The following is a 27513-nucleotide window of genomic DNA, read 5'->3' as shown; positions in this document are numbered from 1 at the left end:
CCCTGTGGGGTCCGCAAACCTGTGGGGTCCATCCCAGCGTGGGGTCACTTCTGCCCCGTAAGGCAGACCTGAGGTGCAGGGGGCCCTGGTGGAGGCAGAGTCAGGTGTGCTCGGGTTTGTGTCACTCCTGGTGGGTTTTGTGGGTTTTAGGAGAGCAGCGATACCCCACAGCCAGTCACAGGTGGGTGCCGGCCCCACAGGGGCCCACTCGCTGGCGGTGCCCAGCAGCCGGCAGCGCCCCACGGCCCCTCGAGCCCCCCGCTGGCCGGGAAAGGGCCGCATGCTAATGAGGGGCGTGGCCTCATTTGCATGCGGCGCGGTGCACGCCGGGTACCTCGCCCTGACCTGAAGGGCAGGCGCAGCGCGGGGCTTTATATCCCCGCCCGGCACCCCCAGCGCTGTCCGGGGGAAGCTCACCGCCGAGGCCACCCACGGGGTGCCCGTCACCCGCCGGCCCCGCCTCGGGGAAGGTCTGAGGGAAGGGCCGCCCGCGGCCCCAGCAGGGCCCCGCCCGCGCGGGCAGGTGAGCCACCAGCAAGGGGGGGCGCCGCGCAGGGCCGGCCCGGGCAGGAGAAGCGGGGGCGGGGGAAGCCCCCATCGGCCAACCCCAGCCCCGCGGATGCTCGTGGCCCCGCGGGGCCTTGAGACAGACTCACGGCCGGCGCGCTGAGTCCAATGGGTGGGGTGGGGCACGGCCCCACAACCCAATTCAGACTACTCTCCCCCGGGCACCATTTTGGGGGCCCTGCTGCCCACCATCTTAGAGACACCCACAGACACCCCCAGCATCTTGTGACAGAAGCACCTGCAACACTCGCACCCCAACACTTTGAGTGGGTGTCGAGAAAGTGGGTGCTATTAATAAAGAAGGGGGAGATTGGCCATGGGGGTCAGAATGCAAAGTTGTTTGACCAGTGAAAAGTTGTTCTGAAAAGGACTGCTGTGGGGAGAAGGGCATAAGAGGGGAGCCTGTCCTCAAAATAAAAATAAAAGGCAACACAGCACAATGAAGTTATGCCATCAATAAAGGAGAAAGAAGGAATGGAGAGGAACAGGCTGGCAGAACAGAGACCAGGACGGGAACAGGCACATTGATCGCCTCATGAAGATGGGTTCGGCCACTCAGCAAACCGCTCAGAGAAGCTCGTACTGAAAGTCGCTGGAGATGGGTGCACCGGAGCTGGAGAGAAGCTCGAGCTGAGAGAAGCGGACCCAGCACACAACTGCCCCTCGCTGGTAAGCAGCTGCGCATTACGGGGAATCATACGTCCTTAGGAACAAAGACTGTCCTGGTAACCTTACAGCTTATTCTCCTTGTTAACAATCGGACAGTTAATGATCCTGAAATACGGGACCAAATTGAGGTCAAGGTGTGGGACTCTGCAACTAAAAATGACAAGGTAGTGGCGGGATTGCTCGGCACCTGGCGAGCAGTCCCTGAGGCCTTAAAGAGCCCTGTGGGACCGCAGTCACAAACGTGTGGTTTGCCAGACAGTGAGGGAGCTGCGGGCTCCTTTACTGATCCGACTGCTACGCCATGGGCCCCTCTGCTGCTACAGCCATCGAAGGCTTTTGCTGTTACATCTCCTGGTGACCTGGACGTGCCTTTTGACCCAGGCCCTATTGGCCTTGAAAAGGAGATGGATATGCTTTTCTTCGATCCAGAAGGAACAGGATATGTAAGGCCCAAAGGCCGAGTTGCTTGACAACTTAAAGCGAGACATATTGTTCAAAAGGGATGGAAAATGGAGACTGTTGTTTGTAATCAAGAAAAGGAATGGAAAACGGAGACTGTTAAGTCATAGAACTTAAAGGATTGCTTGTTACCTTTTCTGATTATATAGGCGTACTCGGGTTTAGTACGTAAAAGCAATGTTCTGTATATTTAGAATGTTTGATGTTCGTGTGTGCGTGTTGGTGGAGCGTAGACTCCCCGCACACCCAGCGCTGTTTACTTGCCTTTTATAGCTTTTATACCTTTTATAAGTATAAATATTACTAGATTCAGATTGAGTTGAGACTTCCTTTATAACACAGCCAACCTGTTAACTGACCTGAAGCTTTCTGCCCTGTGGATGTGCTCAGCTGATACCACTGATATATGTTACACAGAGAATTAAACTGGCATAGAGGGAAGATGTGTGACTGGCATGGAAACAGGTTTCTGGTGTTTGCAGGGAGAAAGATTCAAGATTTATTCCCTGATTATAATGTGTATAATTTCCTATTTCTGCATCTTTCCAGATGGTAAAATCAATCTGTAGTATATAGGCAGTGAAAATTAATAAAGGGGGCAGACATGATCAAAGGGCATTTGCATATTAGACCATATATTTACTTATTTAGTATTTTGTCATATTTCCCTCTGGTATCTGCATGCTTGTTAGATGGTCCAGATAAGCAAGGAACACGTAGAGCAGGAGAAGGAGAATTATTATTCCATCCAAAGCTAAAGCCTTTCTCAAGTCTCTCTACAGCATCAAACAGTGCAAGCAGCACCTAACAAGCTGTGCAGGTGGGAAAATGAGGTCCCTTGAAAGAATACCATGTTGAGAAGGGTCTGCCAAAGAAGGTTGAGGAGTAGCAGAAGCTTTGAGTTGTGGTCTCTTTTGGTGGGATCAGTAGGTGGGATGTGTGTTGGAGCTGGTCACTGCCTAGGGTTAGGGACTGGGTTATGGTTCAGACATGAATTTGGGTTAGTGGTTGGAGAGAGAAAAGTGCAGACCTACTGTGTGAGTGGGGTGGCAAAGGGTCTGCCAAAGAAGGATGAAGTGTACCAAAAGCCTTTTGGTTTTGGGTAGTTTTGGGTCTTTTTGGTGGGCTTTCTGTGTGGGGTGTGTAATGGAGCTACTCACTGCCTAGGGTTAGGGTTTGGAGAAAGTGCAAAGCTTCCTGGAGAGTTTATGGTGTTTTATTTTAATGCAAGAAAATGTGTCTTACTTCACACCCTGTCCATCCGTGGCTAAAATCTTCACGTGTATAGATAGTCCTTACCATCTCGAGTTTTTTATGGACAGTTTCTGCTTACAGAGAAATAAAGTAACTGGTCAGAGTCCTTAGATAGATTTTTATCTAAAAACATGTCTGTATAACACAGATGCTTATGATTATCTTCTGGGCACCTTAGTAATAAGGGAAATTCTTCACTCGGAGGGCAGTGAGGCACGGCACAGGCTGTCCAGAAAAGCTGTGGATGCCCCATCAATGGGGCTAAAGTGTTTAAGGCCAGGCTGGATGGGGCTTTGGGCTACCTTGTCTGGTGGGAGGTGGTCCTGCCCATGGCAGAAGGGGTGGAAGCAGGTGATCTCTAATGTCCCTTCCAACCCTTCTGTTATGCTATGATAATTGTAATTTTTATTTGAGTATTGCTGCTTTTTGAAAGTGTTACGCTTTTTGCTCTTGGTGTTGACTATACATGAATTTCACACCTTTTGTTCTTCAAAATTGCTTTTGAACACGTGGGTCTTCACAGCAGTGCTGAGGTGTTTTTTGCCACATGTACAGGTCTGGAAGGGCTTTCTGTGTGAGGTGGAGCATAAAATGAATAGGATGAGCTTCTTTCTGCTGGTAGGATAGACGGACACTGAGTGGGGGATCCCTCCCAAACCCCCGAGGCAGTTCCCTAGGCAGTATGTGGGAAGGAAACACCCAGAGACCTTATTGGTTCCTTTAATTTGGAGCATGGGGACTTAAATTCACTGCAGAGAGCAGTGGAGTGGTTTGCAGCTGGGCTGGGAAGAGAAGAGATCTCTGTGAGCTTTCAGCTTGCCCAGATCAGCTCTGCAAGTTGCAGATACATCAGAAGAGCTCTGTAAAAGGCAACTGAAAGTACTTGAAAGGTAAGAGAAGTGTTTTATTTTATTTTTTAACCTCTGACATTCTTGTTGTTTCTGAATGAAAAATCCATCTGTAGTACGTGTACTCTAAAGGTTTGAAAGCCTTACACAAACAGCAACAACCCTATGTTATGGGGATGTATTATTACTGCAAAACATGTAGTGTATGGAGCAGTAGTTAGTGTCACTCCTGGCTGAAGGGATTAAGGTTTAACAGGCTGTCTCTTCCAGTGGTATGAAACCTGCTGAAAGAAATGGGAGTTTTGCCATTGGCTTTATTGGAGGCAGGCTTTAACCTACAAATTAGTTATTTTAGAATGCTTGTTCCTGGCAATTTCCATTTTTGGCTTTCATTTCTGTGTCATAGCGATTGTTTTAAAAGCCCTTTCATTCAGCAGGTCTTTCTGGAATTTGATCACATTTACACATTATAATTGCAACAAACATTCTTAATGATTGCTTTGTACTTTCTCATCTAAAATCTCCTTCTGTGCTTTCTAATGTACCTCTTCACAGACTCCATGTGGAAGTCAATTCAGTAGAAGGTCTTTACCACATAAAATGAAATAGACTACTGTTTCCACAATAATACCACTTTATTGTATATACTGGTTATATGTGTGTGTGTATATATACACACACACACACACATATATATATATATATGAAAGACATTCTGTGGATAGGTAAAATTGATTAAATACAGGTGTTACAACATTTTTGAACTATACATGTAACAAAAAAAAAGATTTTCCTCATGAAAAGCCAACTGCCTTAAGCTGGGAACTACTGATTTAACAGAAGAGAAAGAAGAGAGCTAGGGAACTTGTTACAAAATGCACATCAAAATGCACATTTATCCTAACCAGTAAATGTGAAAACGCTGGTAAGCTTCTCTGCCCTTTCTAATGAGTATGTACCATTTTGGAAGCAATCTGTCATTCACGTGTGAAGAGTTGGTATACCTTGCTTATCAGACATCGCAAAAGGATTTGTGTCACAGAGTATCTGTTACTCCTCTTGTGTTCTTCAGGAAACCTCCCTGGTTTTAGGATGGTTAGATGTGCCTGCTTTTCTAACTCAGCAATTAGGAAACTGCCACCTCCTATGTTTCCAGTACTGTGGTACAACTTGGCAGCTTCTGCTCTAGCTCAAGCTTGCAAAGTGCTGTGCACAAAAAATAGCCTGATACATTGGCCCTTGGTACTTACAAAGCTCAGGTCTCAGCCCATGGCTCCTTTTTTTTTTTTTTTTCTGGCTGTTTTCCTTAAGCTTTAATTCATATTGCTTTTATTGTTGCTTTGCATAACTCTCGCTGTGTCCATACACGTATTCCTTCTGCTGGTGGACTAGGCCTCCTGGTCCCTGGTAATACTGGTTTTATTTCTCCATGGTCTTATCTTCTGGGGACAGCTCTTTAATCATCTTCCAGCACGGTTAGTTCCCCACATTGCTCAGTCCTTGATCTTATTGTTTCTGCCTCTCTCTTCCTTCTGCAGCCCCAGGGCTGTCCTGGACCTGCATGTCCTTTCTGCGCTGACTACAAGCTCTCTTTCTCTCCTCTGTCCCATCTCCATCCACACCACCTGGGTGACATGCTTCTAGTATTCACACCTGGGTCTTTATCAACTCCTGCCTTGATTGGACCAGCATCCAGTCATGCATTGTCCCCAGAAGTTCATACTGCAAAGGTATGTACCCCAAACCTTCAAGCACTGACGTGTAGGGTGGAAAAAGCCTTACAGAGTTAGATTGTCGAAGTCTTCCTCAGAAGTACTGTAGGTCCTCTCCAGCTTTGGTTATTCTGTGCTTTCTTCTATGAAGGTTAAAAAGATGTGAGCAGAGCTTCTTCCATCCATTTCCTCGGGAGAATATTGTGTAGCCTAATAGGTCTGACTGCTAGGCATTCTTTCCTAAATTCTTCCGTTCCTTAGTCCCCCATTATCACTAGCTACATATATGACGCGATATTCTCCACAATGAGTCAGTTAAACCCACTCTTTTTAACAGCAGGGGAAAATCTCCTTATTACAAGATAATGAAGCCAAAATAGCTGTCCTTCTCTTTCATTATGTTTAACAGAAATGCTTACGTTCAGGAGTTTTTCCTCTTGAATGATCTCCAGCCCCAGGAAAATCTGAGATCAGTTGGTGGTTTTCAGGAAGCCCTAATTTGTAATGATATCATGATGTAACCTCGGATGGTATTCAGGACTCCGTGCTGAGAGAAGGGATTTTGTGTGTACTTGGGGGGGTGGAATTGGGTTCAGGGGCCTCATGTCCAGAGGTCTGGAAATAAAGGAGAAGGATATAGGGAAGAAGTCCTGCCTCAGCAGGGCAACGTACCCTTTGTCCACCCTCCTTTTCTCTAACAGTAAGTTAAATGTAGTAACATACCTGCTGAATGGAGGGGAAAAAACAAGCTGCTCCTTGGGAATGAGAAGCAGGGGTGATGCCTTTATTATATTTAATTCATACAAGATAGAAAAATGAAGAAAGTCTTGAAATCCATGCTCTATTTTGTTGGATGTCAGTAATTTTGCTTGGAGGGAGATGAGGTAGTGCTGTAGTGGTCTACGTGCATAATATGATAGTGGTAGTGTTTTGGTCTGTTTTTAGTAACCAAAGCCTTGTGTTTCTGAGCATGAAGAAGACCTTCCTGTACAATGGTGGATGTGGACCTAATGGTAGTGATTTTTCCAAATGGAAGGCACATACAAGGATATTTCACAGGAACGGTTTGCTTTTATCATAATTGAGGACCTTGTGACGTTCAGAAACATAATTATAGTAGGAACAGCAGAGGAGCTGAAAACTTAGCGTTCTGTATTGTTGTTTAGGAGTGAAGTCTGCTGTTACTTCAAAAAGTATTATCTGGGGGATCGCTATTGTCTGGATTCAGATGTGCTGTTACTATGGATACATATTGGCCAAATGTTTTCTAGTTGTCACACTACCTAATTTAGCACTTAAAGTTTTTTTTCTTCTGCTTGTGCACTGAATAACATGACTGCTTACTAAGTCGCATATGGTGGCATTTTGGTTTTGCATCCTGTGAGATGAAATTCAAAGCTTTTAACCAAGGATATATCACCTTCTGTACAGACTGACACCATTAATGCCAAAATTCAGGTTGTAATGTGGAATAAGCTAACAAATAAATTTAGACTTCTAATTTTACAGTTTATCCTTCCACCCTATGTTTGTTCAGTTTCTCCCTTCTTGTTATTGTTGTGTAGAAGGTATTCCTTTCTGAAATCCAAAATTCTTCTGTGGTTAACAACATAAAAGTATTACAGCAAACAGTTCTGTTCTTGCTGAAGACTTTACACTAAATGTTTGGACTTCGCTTTTGACTTTTAAATGTCAATGCAGTTCAACAGTAATTATTTTTAAGTCTTAGTTCTGATATTTAATCAGCCTGAAAAAGAGCTTTTCCTATTTACATCTGCAGGATAGGAAATAAAGAATATTTTTGAAATAAAAGTACAGGAGAACAAATGGGTTTACAACTTATCCTCACAGTGTATTAAGAGTTGCTCTAGTAGCTTCTAAATGAGCCTTGCCATTGCTGAGATAACACATCAGATACTGAGTCAAAGCAAAATAAACTTCAAGTTCTCCAAGCAGAGCCAGTATTCAGGTACACAAATTGCTAACAAGTCAATTTAAAGTGGAGGAAATGTTTGAATTTCCCCAGTCCGGGTAACACTGTAGGCTCTGTACTATATTGGGTGAGGAGGCTGGGTTTCATTCCATGCATCATTTGAGTCCCACAGCTAAAACCCAATAATCTAAAGGGTTTTTTTGAAGCCATGGACTAAGTCAGAGGTAATCAACGCGAGAGCTTGGAGCTGCAGGTAGCCAGTTCAGATGTCTCTCAGGACAGCTGTACCAAAAGTGAGCATTTTGAGAGACTTAATGAGGTGAGGTGATGCAAGGCTGTCAGTCCTGCCTCTCCAAAGCAGGTGTCCTCAGCTCCACAGAAACCTCTCTTCTGTCTCCAGCAGGCAGAAGCAAAGATGGGGACTCTAAGACAAGGGCTGCCACTGTGTCAGGTCAGGGCATGGTGTGTTGTCAGGCCCTGTGCAGAAGGTGGTACGTTTGGAGAACCACAGGCTGTGGGTGTCGGGAGGAGGACATGGATGTTTGACGCTGCGATGCAGATGGGCACGAGTCATTTTCCAGCTGCAATCAGCCATATATTTTATCCCAGTTCTCACTGCTCTTAGCCGACCTCAGAAAGTGCTCTACTTGTTATACTGAAAGATAAATGACAGCTCTCTGAATTTTTACTGGGCACAGCATCACCATAGTTGTCAAGCTTCCAGTTGAAAACCAAGAGAGCTGAGGTGCTGCTGGATATCACTTATCACAACCTGCCAATTGGTAATTTGGACCACAACTAGGAAACTGATAGAGTGGCTGTTGTAACTGCAGGGGGGTGGGAAGAGCTATGGTGTAATTAATAATTACAGAGGACTATGATACTGTCATTTGAGAATTGCAAGTTTAAAGCTCCTAGTCAGGAGTTCTAGAAGCATGACTCTTTTCGAGGTGCTGACCAACCTAGTTCTGAATCAGGACAAAGTCGAGCAGTTGTCTTAAAAAAAATAATAATAATGAAATCCATCTTTCTGACCACATTTTTTTACATTTTCTTCTTTTTGAAAGTAGCTGTGCTGTTTGAGGGATCAGTGCTTCCTCTGAAAACCTGCTGGATGGATTTCCAGAGCTGGTTTGCCTTCCTAGTTGGGGTATTGCTGTGCTGTGCTGTTCAGACATCTGCCGCTCAACTTCCTGCCTCTGACAACTGCACCAGCAATGGTCAACGAATATCCTTCAGCCACTCCTACAAGATTGACCTGCCAACGTCTTCTCAGATCAAGGTGGAGGCAGATCCATTGCAGCATGTGGCCAACAGTGAGGTGCAGCTAGATCCTGGGGAGACTGAGGAAAACAAAGAGCAGAATATCATCTTTAGGCACAACATCCATGTGCACAAACCTAAAGGGGACTGTGAAACTCTGGCCCACATCAAAGGTCTGCTTGAGAGGATGGAGAAGCTAGAGAAACAAGTGGCAGAGCTGAGAGAAGTCTGCAGCCCTCAGAAGTGCTGTGGGGGAAGCCAAGGTACCTAACAATTGCAGTATCTGTTTGTTTTTTTTTGTTTGTTTGTTTGTTTTTTCTTCCCACATACAGCTTGTTTTCCTCAGAGATCTGGGGACTGGAATTCATCTGTAAGGGGTTATGGAGGTTCCCTGTGAGTGAAATGCTTGAGTCCTGTGGATGGAGTGGTGCTTGGGGTTCTGCGATGTGAAAAGAAATATAAAGGTCCCAAAATGCATTGGTATGCACCATTTCTGAAACCAGTGCAAAGGAAATCTCCCCAGGCATGTAGATGGGAGGATTCAATGGAGGAATTTTGGAGTAGAAGATGGAGGAGGCCCTTTTTGTTACTGTCTTTCCTTTCTCATTTCTGCCTCCAGAATTTTTCAGTTGTTGAAAAATCATTAGCTTTATTTCTTCTTTGATACCTGACTAAAAGAAGAGCAGAGTTTCTGGCGCTGATGTTTTGTGGTAGCGACTGGCTCTGCCTCCAATCCCAGGCTTATTCAGCATGGCCTGTAAGAAAGGATTTAACAAACTGGTGTTGTTTGAGGAATGGATGCAGGGAGAAGTGCTAAGTTCTTGGATACATGAAAACAAACAAACAAAAAAAGACTTATAGCAGATAGGACTAATGTGCTCTCCATCTTTACAGTAACAGTGGTGAGAAGTGGTGAGCTTCACTGACAACCAGGAAGATTGAGGTTAGAGGCTGTGAAAAGCTTTCTAGCTTATTGTTTGGTGTGTTTGTGGAATCTGCACTGCTGCTGACCCTGGACAAATGCACTGGGAAAGACAACAGTGGAGGTGGTCACCTTTGGATGAGGTGCAGGTGACCCATGTGATGTCTTCAGGTCTTTCCAGCCCATGTTTTCCCATGATAATTAAGCTTTCCCTTTAGTGGCCTTGAACACACCTTCTCATTGCTCTGTTCCTAACTTTTTTCCTTTTAATTTTTCTTTTCTTTCACCTGCATGCTGTCCTGGTGCTCTGGCCAGGCATCTCTCCCTGCAGCGGCCACGGGACATTCCTGTACGAGACGTGCAGCTGTAAGTGCTCCGAGGGCTGGGAGGGCAGTGACTGCTCCCGCCCCACCTGCCAGTGCCACGGCCATGGGCGCTGCGATGGTGGGAAGTGTGTCTGTGATGAGCCCTATTTTGGTGAGGATTGCAGCCAGCAGCTCTGTCCAGAGAACTGCAGTGGCAATGGGATCTGTGACACAGCCAGAGGGGTCTGCCAGTGCTATGAGGAGTTCACCGGAGAGGACTGCAGTGAGAAACGATGTCCCGGGGACTGCAGTGGCAATGGGTTTTGTGACACAGGAGAGTGCTACTGCCATGAGGGCTTCTTTGGGCCTGACTGTTCCCAGGGTAAGACAAGCTTGTGAGTTATTTCTGCCTCCTTTCTTTCATTCTGAGTTTCCCTTTTTCCCTCCCTGAGAAGAACTGGGCTAATCCCATAGGCAAGCCAAGCCTGGAGTCACCATGTTTCTCTCCAAGTTCCTGCTGGGATTGCACTCAAGGATTGCTGGGTGGTCCATATCTTCAAGAATTGCCTGGAAAACATTTCCAAATCAGGGAAAGGAGAAAACACAGGTTAAAGTACAAACCTACCTATGTGTAGCAGCTGAAGGAGAGCGCACGAGAGAGAGGGTGCATGCGAGAGGGAATCCTATTAAAAAAAAAAAAAAAGTTGTTTGGTATCTCAGCACAGTACTAGTTTAATCAAGAAGTCTGTGTTTGATGCCATAATCAGAAAAAGCTGGAAGGAAAATGAAGAGGGACTCCTGGCCACTCCCAGCAGAGCAGGGCTCCTGATGAGCACTGTGTGCGCTCTCAGCCCAGCACTCAATCTATAAATGTGCTGCTTGTTTCCTGCTCGCTTAGGCCATTAGGGCCTCAGTCTGCTTCTGGAGGAGAAGCTGCCAGAAGGAGAGAGATTGATGAGCGCAAGCAGAATGCAAGACGGGTTTCTGGCACATCCCACGGCCACACGTCCTTCTAATTCACCTCAGAGTGAATCTGTCTGATGATCCCTTTCACTTCAGGCCAGGAGCTTCTCTGCACATCTCCTGGGTTTTGTACAGTCCAGGAATTATTTTCCAGTCCATAAAAGGAATAATTAAATAGTGACTTTCTCATTCAGACAGACAAGGAGGTGAATGTTTGCTCTACAGATGGATGCTTTCTTTCTCTTCTAGTGCTTGCTCCTCAGAACCTGCGCCTGCTGAACTCCACAGAGGACTCCCTGACTGTCAGCTGGGACCAAATGATTGATGTGGATAATTACCTCATTAGCTACTACCCAGTAGAACATGAGATGTTGGTGAAACAAGTCCATGTGCCCAAAGAGCGGCTCAGCTATGAGATTGAAGGTCTCCACCCCAGCACCACATACAATGTCACACTTCGTCATGTAAAGAAGGGGATTACCAGTGAGCCCAAGCATCTACAAGCAAGCACAGGTAGGACCTGATAGTCCTTTTCTTCAGGGTCGAGATCTGTAGATCTTTAAATTTAGTTTCAAGCAACTAGAGCAAATGGTTTGACTTTGCAGGTTTTCAGTGTCCTGTCTGAATGCTGAAGAGCAGTTTCTCTTCCCAATCCCAGTCACAGTTTTCTGTTTTCTTCTGGAGAATCTCTCTCTAGATCTGTGTTGCTGGAGCTGAAAGTATTGCAAATTTCCTCTCTCCTTTTGTCTTGTCCAAATTGGACTGGCGTTGACACCTCCGAATTTCAGGGAATCCATGATGTTGCCCACTGCAAGAAGCAGAAATAAAAGCAAGCAAAAAGGCAGCATGTTATTAAGACTAGCGTACTGTTTGACTGGATGAAGAAGACACTTCAGAGTAGGGAGGACATAGTTTCTAGGTACTCATCTGCCAAACATGCCTGCAGCAGTAAGTTTTCCTCATAGTCTCTTTCCAGGACTGAATGAACCTGATGTTACTGAGAACAGGAGGTTGTGTATGGAAAGACTGTATTTGAAGCAGTCTCTCTAGAAATGAAATGCTATTTTATTAGCAGCTCATGGCATGCTGGCTGCCTGCCCTTGGCCAAAAGTGAGAAGTTGGGTTATTTTGACTTTTTTTTTTTTTTTCCTAGCACAATAGGTGGGAGATGATAACATGCCAACTCAAGAGCTTTCTGTCTCTCATGGATAAAACTAAGCCTTTTTAAAAATGTGTTGTGCTGTACCAATGTAGCTTTTTCAGTTTCGCTGAGGAAAATGTCTCGGGTCTCAGAGAAGGCCTGGGGAGGGAGGAGGACCTTATAGTCACTTTCTGATGCCGATGCTGTTTCCTCCTGGCACTCTGCTTTGTCCTTCCCAGTCCTGTCAGCACCCAGTGCCATCTGGATGGCAGAGGAGATGGAGCACTCCCTAGAAGTGGAGTGGGAGAACCCACCAATGGATGTGGATTATTACAAGCTGAAGTTCAGGTCCCTGGTGGAGATGGATGAGAAGCAGGTTGTGGTACCCAAAAGCAGTGACCCCAAGAGCAGACACATCATGACTGGTGAGTACTTGTGACTATTCCAGATTGGACAAGGACAGGGAGGAGTGGTAGGAGTGATTGATTTTGGTCATAGTCCTGAGACAATTCTCTCTCAAGTGTTCTCCTTCACCTTCTGACCACTGTAGGCCAGAGTAAGATCTACTGGGATTCCCCTGTCCCATAATAATGGGTACCTCCACAAGGAGAAAGTTTCTGTGCCATACAGATAACAGGCTTCAAGGTATTCAGCTTTAATTCTGTTCTTGTCAGAAATAAAGCATATTCTATTTCAGAGCTGGGAATACGGATGTTAGGGAAGTCCTCATTTACTGTGGTCAATGTAAACCCTAATGGCAAGGCTGGAGTGCTACCAAGGCATTCTCAAGATGAATGGAAGTTTAGATAGAAATCCATGTTTTACTTTGATCGCTGCTGCAAACCTAGAATTGTGTAGAGTAAACAAAATAGCTTTGTTTAAGAAAAAAATCTGTCTTTCCTACTTGTTGGTAATGCTCCCTTTTGCTCTTATTAGGCCTGAAACCTGGCACGGAGTACGAGGTCACTGTCATACCTGTGAAAGATGGTAAAGAGGGGAAACCATCCTCAGTGAGTGGCAAGACTGGTAGGTGGGAAGTTTCTTTAATGCTAATGATGTTACTACAGGGTTCAGGGTCAGTTCAAGGCTGCGAAAGGTACTCAGTTGGCTGTTTTCTTTATGCATACTGCAGTCAGGCAGGGGTACTTATGTGTTGTTTAAGCTTGTCTATGCTGTTTGTTAAACACTAAACCTAGTCTTAGCTCAGTCTTCTGCCTTGGTTTTAAACCTACGATATCTTTACCCTTAACTTGAAATGAGCTCAGAGCCAGGCCCAGCAGTAACTCTGAGTTTGCTTGTTCATGCCTTCCCTACCCAGACCACTGACAATTTGGACTCGCTGAGACCTAGCAAACAAATTCCAGTCTGTGTATAGCTGCTGCTGCTGACTGCTTTGCAGACATTGGCTGCTGGTGATTTTTCTGGCCTCTGAGTTTAGGAGCAATAAAAAAGAAGGTAACTTCTTCTTCCTTCTTGTATTCCCTGGCTCCAACATTATTTTTCTGTTCACCAGGCTGTGACTGAACAGTAGTGGATATTTTTCCTATAAATGGCAGCACAGTCATTCCAGACCTGTATGTTTAAGCAGGTCTGGAAAATCTGTTGGTTCTTTGATGCTTCAAACTTTTCAAAAACATGGCAGAATGTTTATGGGGTAGTTACTGTATTGCAAAAGGGAGTCTGAAGAATTTTGAAGTCTCATTCTACCTGTAAAACACCGGAAACTCTGAAGATCGATTTTCTTACAAAAGGGAGGGCGAGCGGCATCCAAAGACTGGAAAATGCCAAATCAGGCTTGACATTCCTGAGTAAAATGTTCCATTAAAAATAAATTGATGTAAGATGACAAAACCTACAGCCTCTCCACTGTCATTTTAAGGCTGTACTTCTTGCACATAGATTCTTTTTATTTGAAACTCCTATGAGTTAAGGTTAACGATCCTTGTGGGTCCCTTTCAACTCAGGGTATTCTATGATGGCACGATTCTATGAATACCATTTGCTCGTGTTTTCAAGCTGTTCTTCGCAAACATGGGGGCAGGAAAATTTGAAAAGAAAAAAAAAAAAAAACACAATGAATAATCCCACTCATTTTCTTATATAACCTCTGAAATTTAGGACTAAAACAAATACCAGTTATTGCAAGAGCCAACACTAAACATTGCCTAAAATAGCAGTAGTCTGGGGGAGTCTGAGAGACAGGTTTGCAGGGTAGGCAGAAAGGAAGAAGCAACAAATGGCTGACACCAGAGGCCCAGAAAGGATGAGTGCTGTGAGAAGGGCAGGCGCAGAGGTAGTGCTAGAATCATTACCCAAAGAAAGTGAGGTAAGAGGACTGTAAGATCTTCCTACAGAAAGTAATAGATTGTTTCATCTAGAAGGCGGAAAAATCTTGGTTTCTTCCTACCCTGACTATTCTGGATCCTTATGGATACCTTTCTTTCTTGAGGGGCTGTAGGAAGAGCCTGGATGACTGTTAAAACTGGCTAGAGCAGCAAGGCAAAATGAAGGAAATGCGTCCATGCTATGACAGGTTTATCTGTGGATTAACTTGCATGGAGTTTCCTAATCCTGTGTTTCAAAATGTTCTCCCAGGAATTGATAGCCCAACCAATGTGGTGACAGACCGAGTGTCAGAGGATACAGCCACTGTCTCATGGAATAAAGTCGAGGCTCCCATAGACAGGTACATGGTGAGATACACTTCAGCTGATGGGAACATCAAGGAAATAGAGGTGGGCAGTGAAAACAGCATCATCACCTTACTGGATCTGAAGCCAGGCATGGAATATATCATCCACATCTGGGCAGAGAAGGGTCCCCAGAGGAGCAAGAAGGCCAGCACCACAGCTGTGACAGGTAAGTTGTAGCAGCAGCAGGAGGAGGGAGCTAGGTTTGAATTTCAAACTCAATTTATTAATGTTTCAGTACAGCTTCTGCATTGCATGGGTTTTTAATAAGGCAAAAAATTCATGTCGTTTTTACCTGTGTGGCTGAGCAGGTCTCCAGCTCAGGAGAAAGTTCTTGCTTTTGAGTCCTGTTATGGACCAGTTACTGTCAGTAGTGGGAGCACTGAAACACAGCCAAAGCTAAAGCCTTTTAACTGGAATGTGTAATTTATGCCTTGTCTTAAAAATGCCATAAGCCACCTCTAAGCTGTTTGTTGGGTGAGTCTTGTGACCTTGCCCAGCTGTGCTGTGAGCTCATACAGGTTTTGCACAGTCATGACAGGGTTCCTTAAAAAAGGAAAAGCAAATGTATTGGTATCATGTCATAAGGTAAGAATCATGTCAGGAATCAAATCTCCTGAACAGGACATTTGGTCACTGTCCCCTGGTGGCAGGGAGCTTCAATTGCAAGGGTGCTTGCAGCTGCATCTGCAGCTCGATTGGGGAACTCCTTGAAGCACTGTTTTGCACAGTTTTTATAATTCAGCCAGCCATGTGGCCATGCAGGAGCAGTTTCCATCGACTGTTTCTTAGACCATTGTGATCACCACAGTGCTATACTAAAACTTCTAATAACTATTTCTGCTTATAGAAATCGACAGTCCAACTATGCTGTTGACTGACCAAGTGACAGAGGATGCAATTACAGTTTCCTGGAACAAAGTCCTGGCTTCAATAGACAGATACAGAGTGAGTTACACATCGGCTGATGGGTATACAGAGGAGAAAGAAGTGGAGAAAGACAAGAATGTCACCATCTTAGCAGGACTGAAGACGGGCATGGAGTATGTGATTCATGTCTGGGCAGAAAAGGGAGAACAACAGAGCAAGAGGGCCAGCACTGAGGCTGTGACAGGTAAGAGAACAATAGGGTGAATTAAGAGCATAAGTGACAGCCCAACTTTGCCTTAATGCTGAATAAGCCTGTCCCAAGGCAGTTTCACTTTTTTGGGGGGAAAAAAAAAAAAGGGCAGTCCTGTAGGTGGGTACTCCTGGAGTCTCCTCCAGGAGTCTCCTGGTGGCTCAGCACAGCCAGACTGTGACAACTTGTGTTTTTAACTTTTCACTCTGCAGATATTGACAGCCCCGCTCACCTGGTGACTGATCAAGTGACAGAGAGGACAGCCACTATCTCCTGGGACAGGGTCCGTGCTCCCATAGATAGGTACATGCTGAACTACACTTCTGCTGATGGTGACACTGAGGAGATAGAAGTGGGGAAGAATAAGGCTGCCACAACTCTGATAGAACTGAAACCTGGCACTAAATATGTCATCTACCTCTGGGCAGAGAAGGGAACCCGGCAGAGCAAGAGGACCAGCACTGAGGCAGTGACAGGTATCTCAGGAGAATCTTTGTGGTACTACACAACACTGATGCAAAGGTGATCTCTGTTTCTGGCCCATTTCCTTCTGGCCTGTTGCAGAGCATATGCTAGACAGCAGTTCATCTTGTGGTCGCCTATGATGAGAAAACATCCATGTTCCCAGCACCTTCAGATGGAAAGCTTCAGATAGAAATGGTGTCACCCCTTGAGTCAAGAGGAAAAATGCTAACTGCTTATAGGAACTAACAACTGAACTGGTCTGTTCAGAAACTATCAGAGCAGCAGAAGCTGCATTGTGCTTTAGTAAAGCACTGTGGTACTCACTTACCAGCACTGTCTGCTGATTTTGGTGTCCAGGTGTGGCTGAGTGCTGCCTGGCAGTGTATATTGCTGCTGTTGAACCCTGCTCAAACTTAAGGTGGTTCAACTAGTGCCACTAATAAGAAAAGTGTTTACCAGTGAATCCGGACTTGGAAGGGAATGATCCCATTTTACTCATCTTCTATAACTTGAAAAGGTAGAGAATTGTCTGAGCCCAGAAGTCTCTTAAATATCAGTAATTCATTTAATATAATGAAGGCTTTTGCTCACAGGAATTGGCTGCTTAGCTAGGCTGAAGCCTGACTGACTGGCAGCTTCCTGGGAATGGGGGATAGATGGGGCAGGACACAAGTCTTATGACCCTGATTAACTTGAAACCAGACGTGGTGTACACCATCTATATCATGGGGCTTTAGAAAGCAAGAGCTTTAAAGAGCAACGTGTATGTCTTTCAGTTACTCGTGCTTTATATTTCACACTTTATTTCTTAGAAATGGACAGCCCAAAGAATCTGGTAGCAGACCAAGTGACAGAGGACTCAGCCACCATCTCTTGGGATAGCGTCGAAGCTCCCATAGATAGGTATATGGTGAGCTACACTTCTGCTGATGGGGACACCAAGGAAATGGAAGTGGGGAAAGCCAAGAGCATTACAACTCTGACAGGACTAAATGCAGGCATGAAGTATACCATCCATCTCTGGGCAGAGTTGGGAAGCAAACAGAGCAAGAGGGCAAGCACGGATGCACTGACAGGTAACTGTGGGTGGAAGGGAAGAGGAACAGGGTAGAACCCCACTCTCTTGTTATTTTATGGTTTGTGGTCTCCAATTGCATTAGTGGGTAATGAAGATCCACAGTGGTAAACCCATCCTGGAGATAAGTGTGTGATTATAGCCTGGTATAGCAGAGACTATTACAGGCTGCAACAGAAGAGGCAGATGTCATAACGCAGGAGTTGTGACAGTTGAGTACTGACCTAATTTCACTTGTCCTTAATCAAAAGTGTGCAGTGCTTTGCATGCTGCTATCGAGCCTAACTGTAACAGAGGTTTAACATCCAAAAGTTAAAATGTCTTAGATTCAGGGACAGTTAAAAATAATGGCCTGACTCATGACCCTAGGCTGGTCCTAGGAGACTGCGAAACAGGCTTAAATCTGTCCTGTTCAGTCAGCCATAAGGATTATGGTGTTCTGGGAGTATTTCAGGGTCACTCCATATCCATTGGCCTTGCTAACGTACATTTTCTTAGCTTCTGAGTCAAGCTGGTGTGAGATAGAACAGATAAAGCTTAGATTTGGGGCAAGATGCCAAACAGTTCCCCAGTGCTTACAGAGGTTGAGGGCAGCTGATGGAGACAAATGAAGAAACTCAAGGAGAGTTTCAGCAAACTGATTTTTTTTTTTTTTCAACTAGAATGAAAATGGATGCATATAGAAATTTCACAAGAAGTGAAACTGCCCAGAGAGGGAATGCATTTAGCATCAGTAGGGGTATTTTTGACATATCTGCACATTTTTTTTCCTCATATTGATATATTTCCAAAAAAAATAAAAATGACACCTGATAAAACAGTCCAACTTCTGATGAAAAAAATACATTTCTTAACTCTAGGTGATGGTTGCTTATTCCCTGTCATTAGAACAAGCTGTAGCAGGGAGCTATTTGCAGTAATATCCTGCAGCCGTGGAAATTGCCAGCCTTTAGGAATAGCACTGTCAAATCTGAGGACTGTCTCTAAGGCTGCACTTCCCATCACTTGTTTTTTCTAATGGATTTGATACCTTTTAGCTCCCTCTTCTGTCCAACAGGAGGTGTACGTGTAATGAGCGCCTCTAAGAGGATTTTTGAGTCATTTCATTTAAAGCATTTGTGTAGTAGTCTCCCATACCAAGCATGAGTTCACTAACAATGACCTAATGCTTCACTCAAGAACCTATTGAATGTCTATCTTCAGTTATAATGGATAGCTTGTGTTTTGAACAACATGTGTGACTTCAGAGTTCTGTCACTTCGTTGTATTTGGTGTTTTGATTTCTTCTGTTTTTATACGTTTGTTAAGTGGTAACCCTATGTACACGGAATCCAGAGAAGCCACGCTGCTCTGCTCTTCTTGTTTATCTAAAAAAGACATGGCTTGGCCTTGTCTTCATCTCTGGCCTTCTCATAAGTCTAATATTTCATTGTTGCATTATAATCCTTGTTACCATTGTCCTCCTAATGCTCTTCAAGGTCTGAAAGACCTTGCCTGGTTTATAGAGACAAGAACTGAATCAAAGGGCAAGTTAAATGGTATGCCCATTGTCAACCACTGAGATCTACAGAGGAACAGGGAATTGTGCTGAATTACTCAGTTGTAGTTTGCCATAAACTCAGGCATGCTTCAGGGTTGGAGCACTCTTCCCTCAAGGCCTGCACTGCCCACCAAGTACCCTCTCTCTAAAACATGGAAGTCCATAAGAACCTACTGCTATTTTCTATAAGAGATTCCCCAAACACCAGAATATAGCAAGCATAGGGTGAAAATTAGTGAGAGGCTGCTTCCGTTAGTGTTACTACTAGCTGAGCTTTAGAAAATTTTTATCATTAGGGAAGCACTGGACCCCTGTTGTGGTTATCTCATAAGACAGATGCTTTTTGACACTTGCTGTGAACTGCCTTTTTCTCACGCTTCTCAGGCAGGTGGATCAGGAGCTCCCAGGCCCTGGGAGTCCCTGTACAGCTGAGCCAGTTGCAGGGCTGCAAAACACCAAGTCTGATCTATAACAGACCTTGCCATGGTTGGTCTAGGCTGTTTCTTGCTAGCCATGAACTTCACCAAGTAACTTCTGTAGTTCCCAGGTAACAGGATCAGGCATTGAAAGTTCTGCTCAGGCTCTATGATGGAGTTGCTGTCTTCCCTTTATGCAAAGGGACTTGAATCTTCATTTCTTTTTCAATAGAGATTGATCCTCCCAAGAACCTGCGTGTATCATATGTGACTCAGTCTACTGGTGTAGTTACCTGGACTCCTCCTGCAGCACAGATTGATGGCTATTCTCTGACCTACCAGGGTCCAGATGGCACCAGCAAGGTATGGTGAATTCCTCAGCCCTGCAGAACCCTCTGAGATAACCCCTGTGGTTATAGGCTCTGCCAGTTGGATCTCGTGGGTGTATGGACAACAGGGAAACAATGCTGAGGGGGAATCTATGCTATCCATAGCCTGGGGAGGCAGAACCTAAGGCTGTCAGGAGTAGAAGCTGTGGAGGGACTTCATGACGGTGCAATGCCTCTTCCCAACAGATGTTCAGGGTGAAGAGAACAGGTTTGCTACTTCAGTTTGCTTTTCTAACATGGAAGAGTAGCACTCAGCAGGGATAAAGTAATAGTGTCATAACAGTGTTTCTTGAGACCCTGCTCCAATTTTTCCTTCTGAGGAAATGGACTCCACATCTCAAGGGTATGCAGCCAGTGTGTGCCTGTCTGAACTCTACAAGAAAAGCCCATAAATAGATGCAGAGTGTGAGGCGCTGTAGTCCAGAAAAGCTAAATGCTTTTCAAACTTGGGTTGATCTTCAGTTGTTTTATTTGGCAGGCAGTGCAGCTGGGTCCTAGTGAACAACGGTTTGTGCTGGAAGGACTGGAACAAGGAGCAAAATATACCATTTTTGTGATGGCCTATAAGGGAGATCGCCAGAGCAGACAGACAGACAGTACCTTCTCAACAGGTAGGATCAAGCCTTGGTGTTGCACTTTCCCCTGGGCTCTGCAGCTGTTATGTTTTATGGTAAAGGTCAGGGATGGAGTTCCTGTTCTACAGATACACTGGGAAACTATGTGATCAGAAGCAAGCCATCTAGTGAGTCAACAGCTTGTCTTCTGGCTGATTGTCCGTTCTAAGCCATACCATCTGGAGGCTTGAGAACACAACAGGATGGAGCAAGTGGAGATTGCCCACATTGGTCAGTGCTGCTGGCAAACCTTGCTGGCCAAGGGCAGGACAAAGCCTCCTGGTGAGCTGCCAGCAGGCAGAAGAGATGATGATAAGCTAGGGATTGTTCTGCACTGTTCTCGTAATAATAGGGTACAGTTATATAAGTACTGTTGTAGCATTGGGCAGCTGCCTGGGTTGTTTTCAGAGATCAGGATATGTGCACCAGGATGACAGCAAATCAAACAAAATCTCACGCCAGCTTGATGTGGGAGTCTCTTGTACCATGCCAGTCCTCACAGAAGCTGCCAATTGTGGACGGGTTGTGAGATGCAGAGAAAATAAACTCCCTGATTACTGGCATTCCCACCATCGCAGGCAAGGGCTCCTTGTCCTGCTCTTCTCACTGTGACCCAAGACGGCATCTCTTGCAGCCTCTGGTGGCCCCATCCATGTGCCAGCTCCCAGGCAGTGGGGAAGGCTGCCTGCAGCTACCTGCTGGTGCAGCTGGGCACTTCCTTTTATTCTCATCCAGAACCATTGTCTGTAGGAGATTCCTAAGGGTGTGAGATGCCTGCTCCAGCTTTATGGCCTGCCTTGCTGATGTTCTGTCTTGCCCTCTCTCTTCTCCCAGTTAGCTTCCTCTACCCACATCCAGCAGACTGCAGCCAGATACAGCAGAATGGAGATGCCCTGAGCGGCACGTACACCATTTACCTCAACGGAGACAGCAGCAGGCCAATGCAGGTGTACTGTGACATGACCACCGATGGAGGCGGGTGGATAGTGAGTGATTCTCTGATTTATTTTTATTTTTTTAAATGAATGTGGTCAAGTGAACCTCATACCGGGCTTAGCTGATGCTTTTTCCTCTGCTGCCCTGCTGTGTTTCAGCTCCTGCCTTGATGGAGTAGCAATGTTTTAGGAAGGGAGGTGGATGTTGATGGATAACCCTCAGACAGACAGTAGAAAAGCTGTGAGAGGCTGAGTGGCTTGACGGGGGATGCTGGACTCTTCATTACTTGTTCATGAGTGTGACTCGAGGCTTATATTGTTGCTTATTGAGGGTAATCACTGAGTTATGGCAGTTTAACATGCTGCCTCTTGCCAGCTGGGGCAAAGACAAGTTAGTACAACTTATCTTAAAGATCTTTTGTAATAAATTGACTAAGCTAGGTTATCTCATCTTGACCACAGTGTAAGGTTACATGTACGGACAGTTAATGCAGTTCAGCTGATGGTAATATTTTAAATGCTAGTACTGAGTCTGCATCCGGACTGTGACCACACAAGTGAGTCACTCAAGGGAAGCTGGAGGGAGAACACAGGCACTTTGAGGTGAAGAATTTGTATAAGGGTGAAATAATGAATCTGAGATTCTCCCTAAATGACCAAATAAAAAATCTTCATTCCCTTCTTCAATTTTTATTTTCACTGATAAGTGATTTTCTCCACTGAAAAAATTGTGTGCTACTGCCCAAGTCCTGCTGATTCTGGTGAAGTTTAGAAACCTAAAGGTACCTCTGTATCTTGTCCATAAGCCTGATTTGCCCAAGTGTTGAGATCACGTGGGGATTTGCAGGATCCTTGCCTGCAGGGATTAGTGGAAAAGTAAATTGTAAAATTTGTACAACTAAGTATTCACCACAGGTGTTTTTTTGCTCTACAATTACCTTAAAGGAGGGTGTAGCGAGATGGAGATGGGTCTCTTTTCCCAAGCGCTAAGTGAGAAGACAAGAAGAAATGGCCTTAAATTGTGCCAAGGCAGTGTAGGTTGGCTATTAGGAAAAAATTCTTCACTGAAAGGATTGTGAAGTATTGGAACAAGCTACTCAGGGAAAGTAGCTGAGTCACTGGAGATCTGAGGTCACTGAGTCTATGGAGAGGTCTTCAAAAAACATGCAGATGTAGTGCTTGGTGACGTGGTTTAGTGGGGGACTTGGCAGTGCTGGGTTAAAGGTTGGACCAGACGATCTTAGAGGTGTTTTCCAACCTTAGCGAGTATTTGATTCTTTGGAGTCAGAAAATGAAAACGAATGCATGTATACCCTGATCAGCTGCAGCATACCATTAGCTAGATTTGCTGTTCCCGAACACTTCACCTTTCAGAATGTATTTGAATCACAATGAGGATTTATCACCCCAATACTGTTTGTCTCTCCTCAGCCTGCTGTGAACTCTCACTCAGCATTTCTTGCTTTGCAGGTGTTTCAGAGGCGGAACACAGGCGAGCTGGATTTCTACAAACGTTGGAAAAATTATGTGGAAGGCTTTGGAGATCCCACTGGGGAATTTTGGCTTGGTACAGTACAACGGTGTTACTGGTGAAGAGCTGAAGATTAGCTTTGTAGAAGCACCTAAATGTTGAAATACCCAGGCCCTGCTGAGCCTTTAGTCTTCACCTGTCAGCTTTTGTGTCTTCCCTGGAAGTGCTAATGAAACACTGAGGATCTGTAAAGGCTTGCTAAGTCTTTCCACTGACATGTTTGAGGTTTGGAGTGGTCCCAGAGCAAGCCAAACTCTGGAAATTGCATGCTCCTATAAGAGGAGAAATAAAGAAATTACATTGATGAAAATGTAAAATCCATGGTATTATGCAAAACCTAGTGTGCTCAGTCATTTTTGTTAGCTAGTTCTGCTTGGATCAGAGAATCCAGCCCGAAATAGGTCAAGGTCTTTGGAGCAAGAGTCTTTAAATGTTCTTGGAAAAATAATGTTGCACAGTCTGTCTCATGCTGCTTTAAGCTTTTTTTTTTTTTTTCCCCGACAATGTTATCTCTTGACAAAAAAATGGGATAAGACAGCATAAATTTGGCAAAATGTCATGACAGCATCAAGCAGGGAAGGAGGCAGGCAGGAAATAGCTGATTTAACCAAAATGGCCACAGGGTGAGATTCCAGGACTGCAAAGGATAACAGGCTTTTCCCTTTTAAAAGTATTTTTTTTCTTCCCTCTAGGTCTTGACCAGCTGCACAACCTCACAAGCAGCAGCCCCATCCGCTATGAGCTGCGGGTGGATCTGCGGACAGCCAATGAGTCTGCCTACGCTGTCTATGACTTCTTCCAGGTTGCCTCTAGCAGAGAGAGATACAGGCTGTCGGTGGGGAATTACAGAGGCAATGCTGGTGAGGAGTGCCTGTGACTCGTGCTCCCTCTGCTTCACACAGGGGAGCAAATGCTGGGGCCTTTGTTGGTTTTGCCAGTAGCATGGCAGCTTGTTAGGTCAGGTTAGATTGGATGTGGCTCGTTTTGAGGAGAGATGTCTGTACTTCCCAGGAGGACTGAGCAGGGCTGTCTCCTGTTGAGAACAGGAGAAAGTTGCTCTTTTGCTGGGAAGAGAATTGCTCTGTGACCCAGAGAAACACCAGCTGAACAGGCAGACTGTGAAGCAGTTCCATGAGATAACCTGTGCCCATGGTGAAGCACCTTCTGGGGCTCCCCAGCTGAGAAATACAAAGAGAACTTTTTTGTTGTTGTTGTTCAGAAGGGGAGTTTTCTCAGCAGTAGTATCTATCCTCGTGCTGGCTTCTGCCACTAGCAAATCCTTACCATTGCCATTGTGTCCATAGTCTTCCACTTACTTTTTAATCTCTTGCTGCCCTAAGATCTACATCTACAGCAGCAGAGGACCCAGCCCTTGGACATGGCATCTAATAGCAGCCAATTAGAAATTATTCTCCAGCCCCATCCTGCATTGTTGCCTTTCCCCTGACAGGCCTGCTTTGTTCTGCCTGACAAACCCTCAAGCCGAGCTACTGCACTCCCTTATTCCTATTCATGTCTGCAATTCCTTCCCTTAGGGGATGCCATGACCTACCACAATGGCTGGAAGTTCACAACGTGGGACAGAGACAATGATGTGGCTCTCAGCAACTGTGCTCTGACACACCATGGCGCGTGGTGGTACAAGAACTGCCACTTGGCCAACCTTAACGGGAAATACGGGGAGAGCAAACACAGCGAGGTGAGTGGCACATCTCTGTGTGATGGTCAGCTCTTCTCACTAGCCTTAGGAAGACCCACAGAGGGTAGGGGCTGCAGCAGAAGAGATTGCCAAGGCTATTGGAACTCATTTCATGTGAAAGGAAAATGATCCATAAGGAAGCTCATGGATCTTACTCTGTTATTCTCCCTCGACCCAGAGGGTTTGAGCTCACAGCCTCCTGATTCCTGTGGTGGATGGAGATATCGGAGGTGGAGCTGACTTGATGCATAGGGGAACAGAGAAAAGAGCAAGTGCTTTCAGTGCATGCCTTGATGTGTGTCTTATTGTACATTCTGATTTTTGTGCTTGAAGACAGCTCAGTCCAGTTGGGTTCCAAAGCAGACAGAGATTTAGTTTGTATTAGGAGTGTCTGGAAAACTGATTACAGTTACAGCCAAAATCTGGTGAACAATAGCATCTCTATTTGTGGGGTGGAGGGAGAGTGGCAAACTCCTAGCACCGATCTGCTTGCTTTAATAAAAGGCATTCCTTGTGGTTTTTTTTGTTTGTTTTTTTTTTTTTTTTCCCCCAGGGGGTGAACTGGGAGCCATGGAAGGGCCATGAGTTCTCCATCCCTTTTACTGAGATGAAGATCCGTCCTCAGTCTTCTAGTAATGAGTCAATCCTTGGGAGGAGGAAGAGAACTCTACAGGGAAGGAGGAAGAAGATCAGGGCTTAAATTGTCCTCTGTGCAGGACCCCAAAATTATTATTTGGTATTTCTTATCAAAGTTAGGTTTGGATGACTTTTTCCAACACTTTGGAAGCAACTGCTGACCAACTTGCCCCCGGAAGGCTCTGTGTCTGCAGCCCAGCCTGCTTCCAGCCTTTGGAGCTCCTGACAGGTGATCTGTCAGAGACTGGGAGGGGGCTCGCTGGGGGCATTGGGCTTGTAGCTTCCCTGTTTGGCTAAACGTGACAAGGACCTGCTTGATCCAATGTATGCAACTTTTATGAATTGTGTGTAAAACAAGTGTTAATACATGCTATTGTTTCTTAAAACCCAGCTTGCTGACTCCTTGTTTCTCTGGTGCCATCCACCTCAGCCTTCAACAAAAATAAATTTGATCCCACTGAAAAATGAAAGCTCCCTACATTGTACCAGAGAGCGCTTTCCTGAGACAGTCTCCTTTCCTTCACTTGGTCTGTAGTCGTTTCCTTTCCCCTCATCTTGTGGGGTTCAGCATTCCTTTCTCTGCCTCCAGTCAAACTGCTGGGCTTTGGGAGACATTGTCAGGCTGCTAGCAGGGCTCATTAACCCAGGCAAAGTCTGTAGTCTGGGTTCCTCAGGTTCCTCAAACACCAATATCACATCTTTCCAAGTAAAAATTCTGCTCTATGTTCAGCTTGTCTCTTCTTGTCTCCCAGTCAGACGACAAGCGTGAGGAGACATGCAGTGAATTAATGTTCATGCTCCCAGATGATGCCCAGAAAAAGGTGAGACTGTGAGGGTTACACTCCTCCAAGCTCTTCCTACCATCCCAAACCTCTACATGATGCTTACCTGATACAGGCCAGGAAGAAAATCCTCTGTGTGACTGTTCCATCTGCCGCCCTCTGCTTTTTCATTAGCAGTGTGGGTAGCCAGTGATTCTGAAATAAAATCGCTTATCATCCAACCCTAAAATGAGCATCTTTGAATTAAACTGATCATCCTGCACACTCTCCCTCAGGCTTTTCTTTCAGGCTGTCTGCAGATTCAGGTGGGCTCCAGCATCTGGTTTCACGTTTGGCTGCTTTTTTCTTCACAACCATAAAGGTGAGTTTTACTTTCTTGCCCTGAGCAGATATGTAAATTCTGGACCACCAGCTACGGCCAAGGAAGAAGTATGAGCTCACCAAACGATGCTTGCTTAAAGGCTTGCTTGTCTGAGCAGATTGGAATGTGATTGCCCTATGTCTTAGTGGCCTCTTCTATCCCAGTGCTAAGCTGAGCAACACATTTTAAAGAATATTTATCAGACTGGGGAAGCAATACAATTGCAAATAAAGGAGGTCTGAAAATATTTCTGTCGTCTTTGCTTTGGGTGGTAGAATTATTATTCTTTTCAATTTAAACTAAGCTTTCTTTACAGAGGTGAAGTAATACCAGGCCCATAGCATTGCCAGAGCTATGTGGAAAAACTGGCACCATCACAATTAGTCCTTTGGAGTCTGCTCCAGAATGGAGATGGGGACTACGTGATCTCTTCATGACTTGATACTGCAATGCAATTAACTGCTCTGTGGCTGCTAGGACCTGGCTGAGGAGAGCTAGCCAGAGAGTTGCCTCAAAGGTAAGCTCTAAATTCTTTGTACTGCTTTCATTTCTATGTTGCTTGTGGGGGTGGGTAGGCAGAGACTCAGCTGAGCTGCATGAGGACATCCAAGCCCCTCCATATGAGGGAAGGAAGAGAGTAATGGAGGGCGGAGAGGAAAGGAAAATTGCACTTGAAGTGTTTTGCAGCTCTTTGCTAAGAGCATGAGAAAAGGACTTGGGAAAAGGAGAGAGATTATTTTTTGTGCTTAAGTGATTCCTCACCATCGTGCACTTGTCTGCGTGAGAGGACAGGTTTCACTGTGATGGTCAGTTAAGGGGCATGGTGCAGGTGTGAGGCAGGTGAGTGAGGGGTCCTGAGGACTAGCCTTATGCAACAGCACTCTAAAATCAAATGTATGCTCTAAAAAGCAGCAGGAATGACTGCTCCCAGCAGCTCGTCCCTGTGCAATCCAGAGAGGCAAAACATGATCCTCCCCCAAAGCTGAAACTTACTTGGGAGCAGGGAATGTTCTCTGAAGAAGGCTGGGCTTTGTATCTCAGAGCTAAAGGCAAGTGAGGCACCTTATTAGCAGTTTCGGAGGTGGCATTTACTTTTCCCTCTTAAGTGTGGGCCCTCCCCTTCACTCGGAAGGGCAGTCACCGTCAGCTGCTAGAGCTGTGTGGGAAGTCAGTGTTTCTGAACAGCCACGGGATGGCATCCTCTCTTCATGAGAGCTTAGGAGA

The 27513-nt window shown here is 45.3% G+C and overlaps 1 protein-coding gene across 5 annotated transcripts; it reads left to right on the top strand.

Moving 5' to 3' along the window:
• The first annotated feature begins 377 nt into the window (after positions 1-377).
• On the top strand, positions 378-26254 carry TNN (tenascin N). 5 transcript variants are annotated; one of them, XM_038183256.2, is made up of 17 exons: positions 378-1236; positions 8510-8968; positions 9943-10314; positions 11145-11408; positions 12276-12461; positions 12973-13062; positions 14632-14895; positions 15577-15840; positions 16059-16322; positions 17124-17387; positions 19575-19705; positions 20210-20342; positions 21180-21331; positions 22751-22847; positions 23504-23671; positions 24347-24510; positions 25064-26254. In XM_038183256.2, the coding sequence occupies exons 2-17, from the start codon at positions 8557-8559 to the stop codon at positions 25208-25210; spliced, it is 3372 nt and encodes a 1123-aa protein (XP_038039184.1). In that variant the 5' UTR covers positions 378-1236; positions 8510-8556; the 3' UTR covers positions 25211-26254. The 5 variants fall into 5 exon arrangements, with proteins under 5 accessions (XP_038039184.1, XP_038039182.1, XP_071897872.1 ...); XM_038183254.2 differs by having other exon boundaries at positions 8513-8968; positions 25064-26253; XM_038183255.2 differs by lacking the exon at positions 378-1236 and adding an exon at positions 1305-3839.
• Positions 26255-27513: the final 1259 nt, after the last annotated feature.

The sequence above is a fragment of the Anas platyrhynchos genome, chromosome 8 (assembly GCF_047663525.1).
Source record: "Anas platyrhynchos isolate ZD024472 breed Pekin duck chromosome 8, IASCAAS_PekinDuck_T2T, whole genome shotgun sequence".
Classification (NCBI taxonomy): Eukaryota; Metazoa; Chordata; class Aves; order Anseriformes; family Anatidae; genus Anas; species Anas platyrhynchos.
This window is presented reverse-complemented; position numbering and strand designations above follow the sequence as displayed.

Bases quoted from the DNA above. Each gene is read 5' to 3' on its own strand.
- TNN (XM_038183256.2), top strand. From the start codon at position 8,557: ATGGATTTCCAGAGCTGGTTTGCCTTCCTAGTTGGGGTATTGCTGTGC. The intron at 10,315-11,144 runs GTAAGACAAGCT...TTTCTCTTCTAG, and splicing joins TGGGCCTGACTGTTCCCAGG to TGCTTGCTCCTCAGAACCTG. The intron at 22,848-23,503 runs GTACAGTACAAC...TCTTCCCTCTAG, and splicing joins CACTGGGGAATTTTGGCTTG to GTCTTGACCAGCTGCACAAC.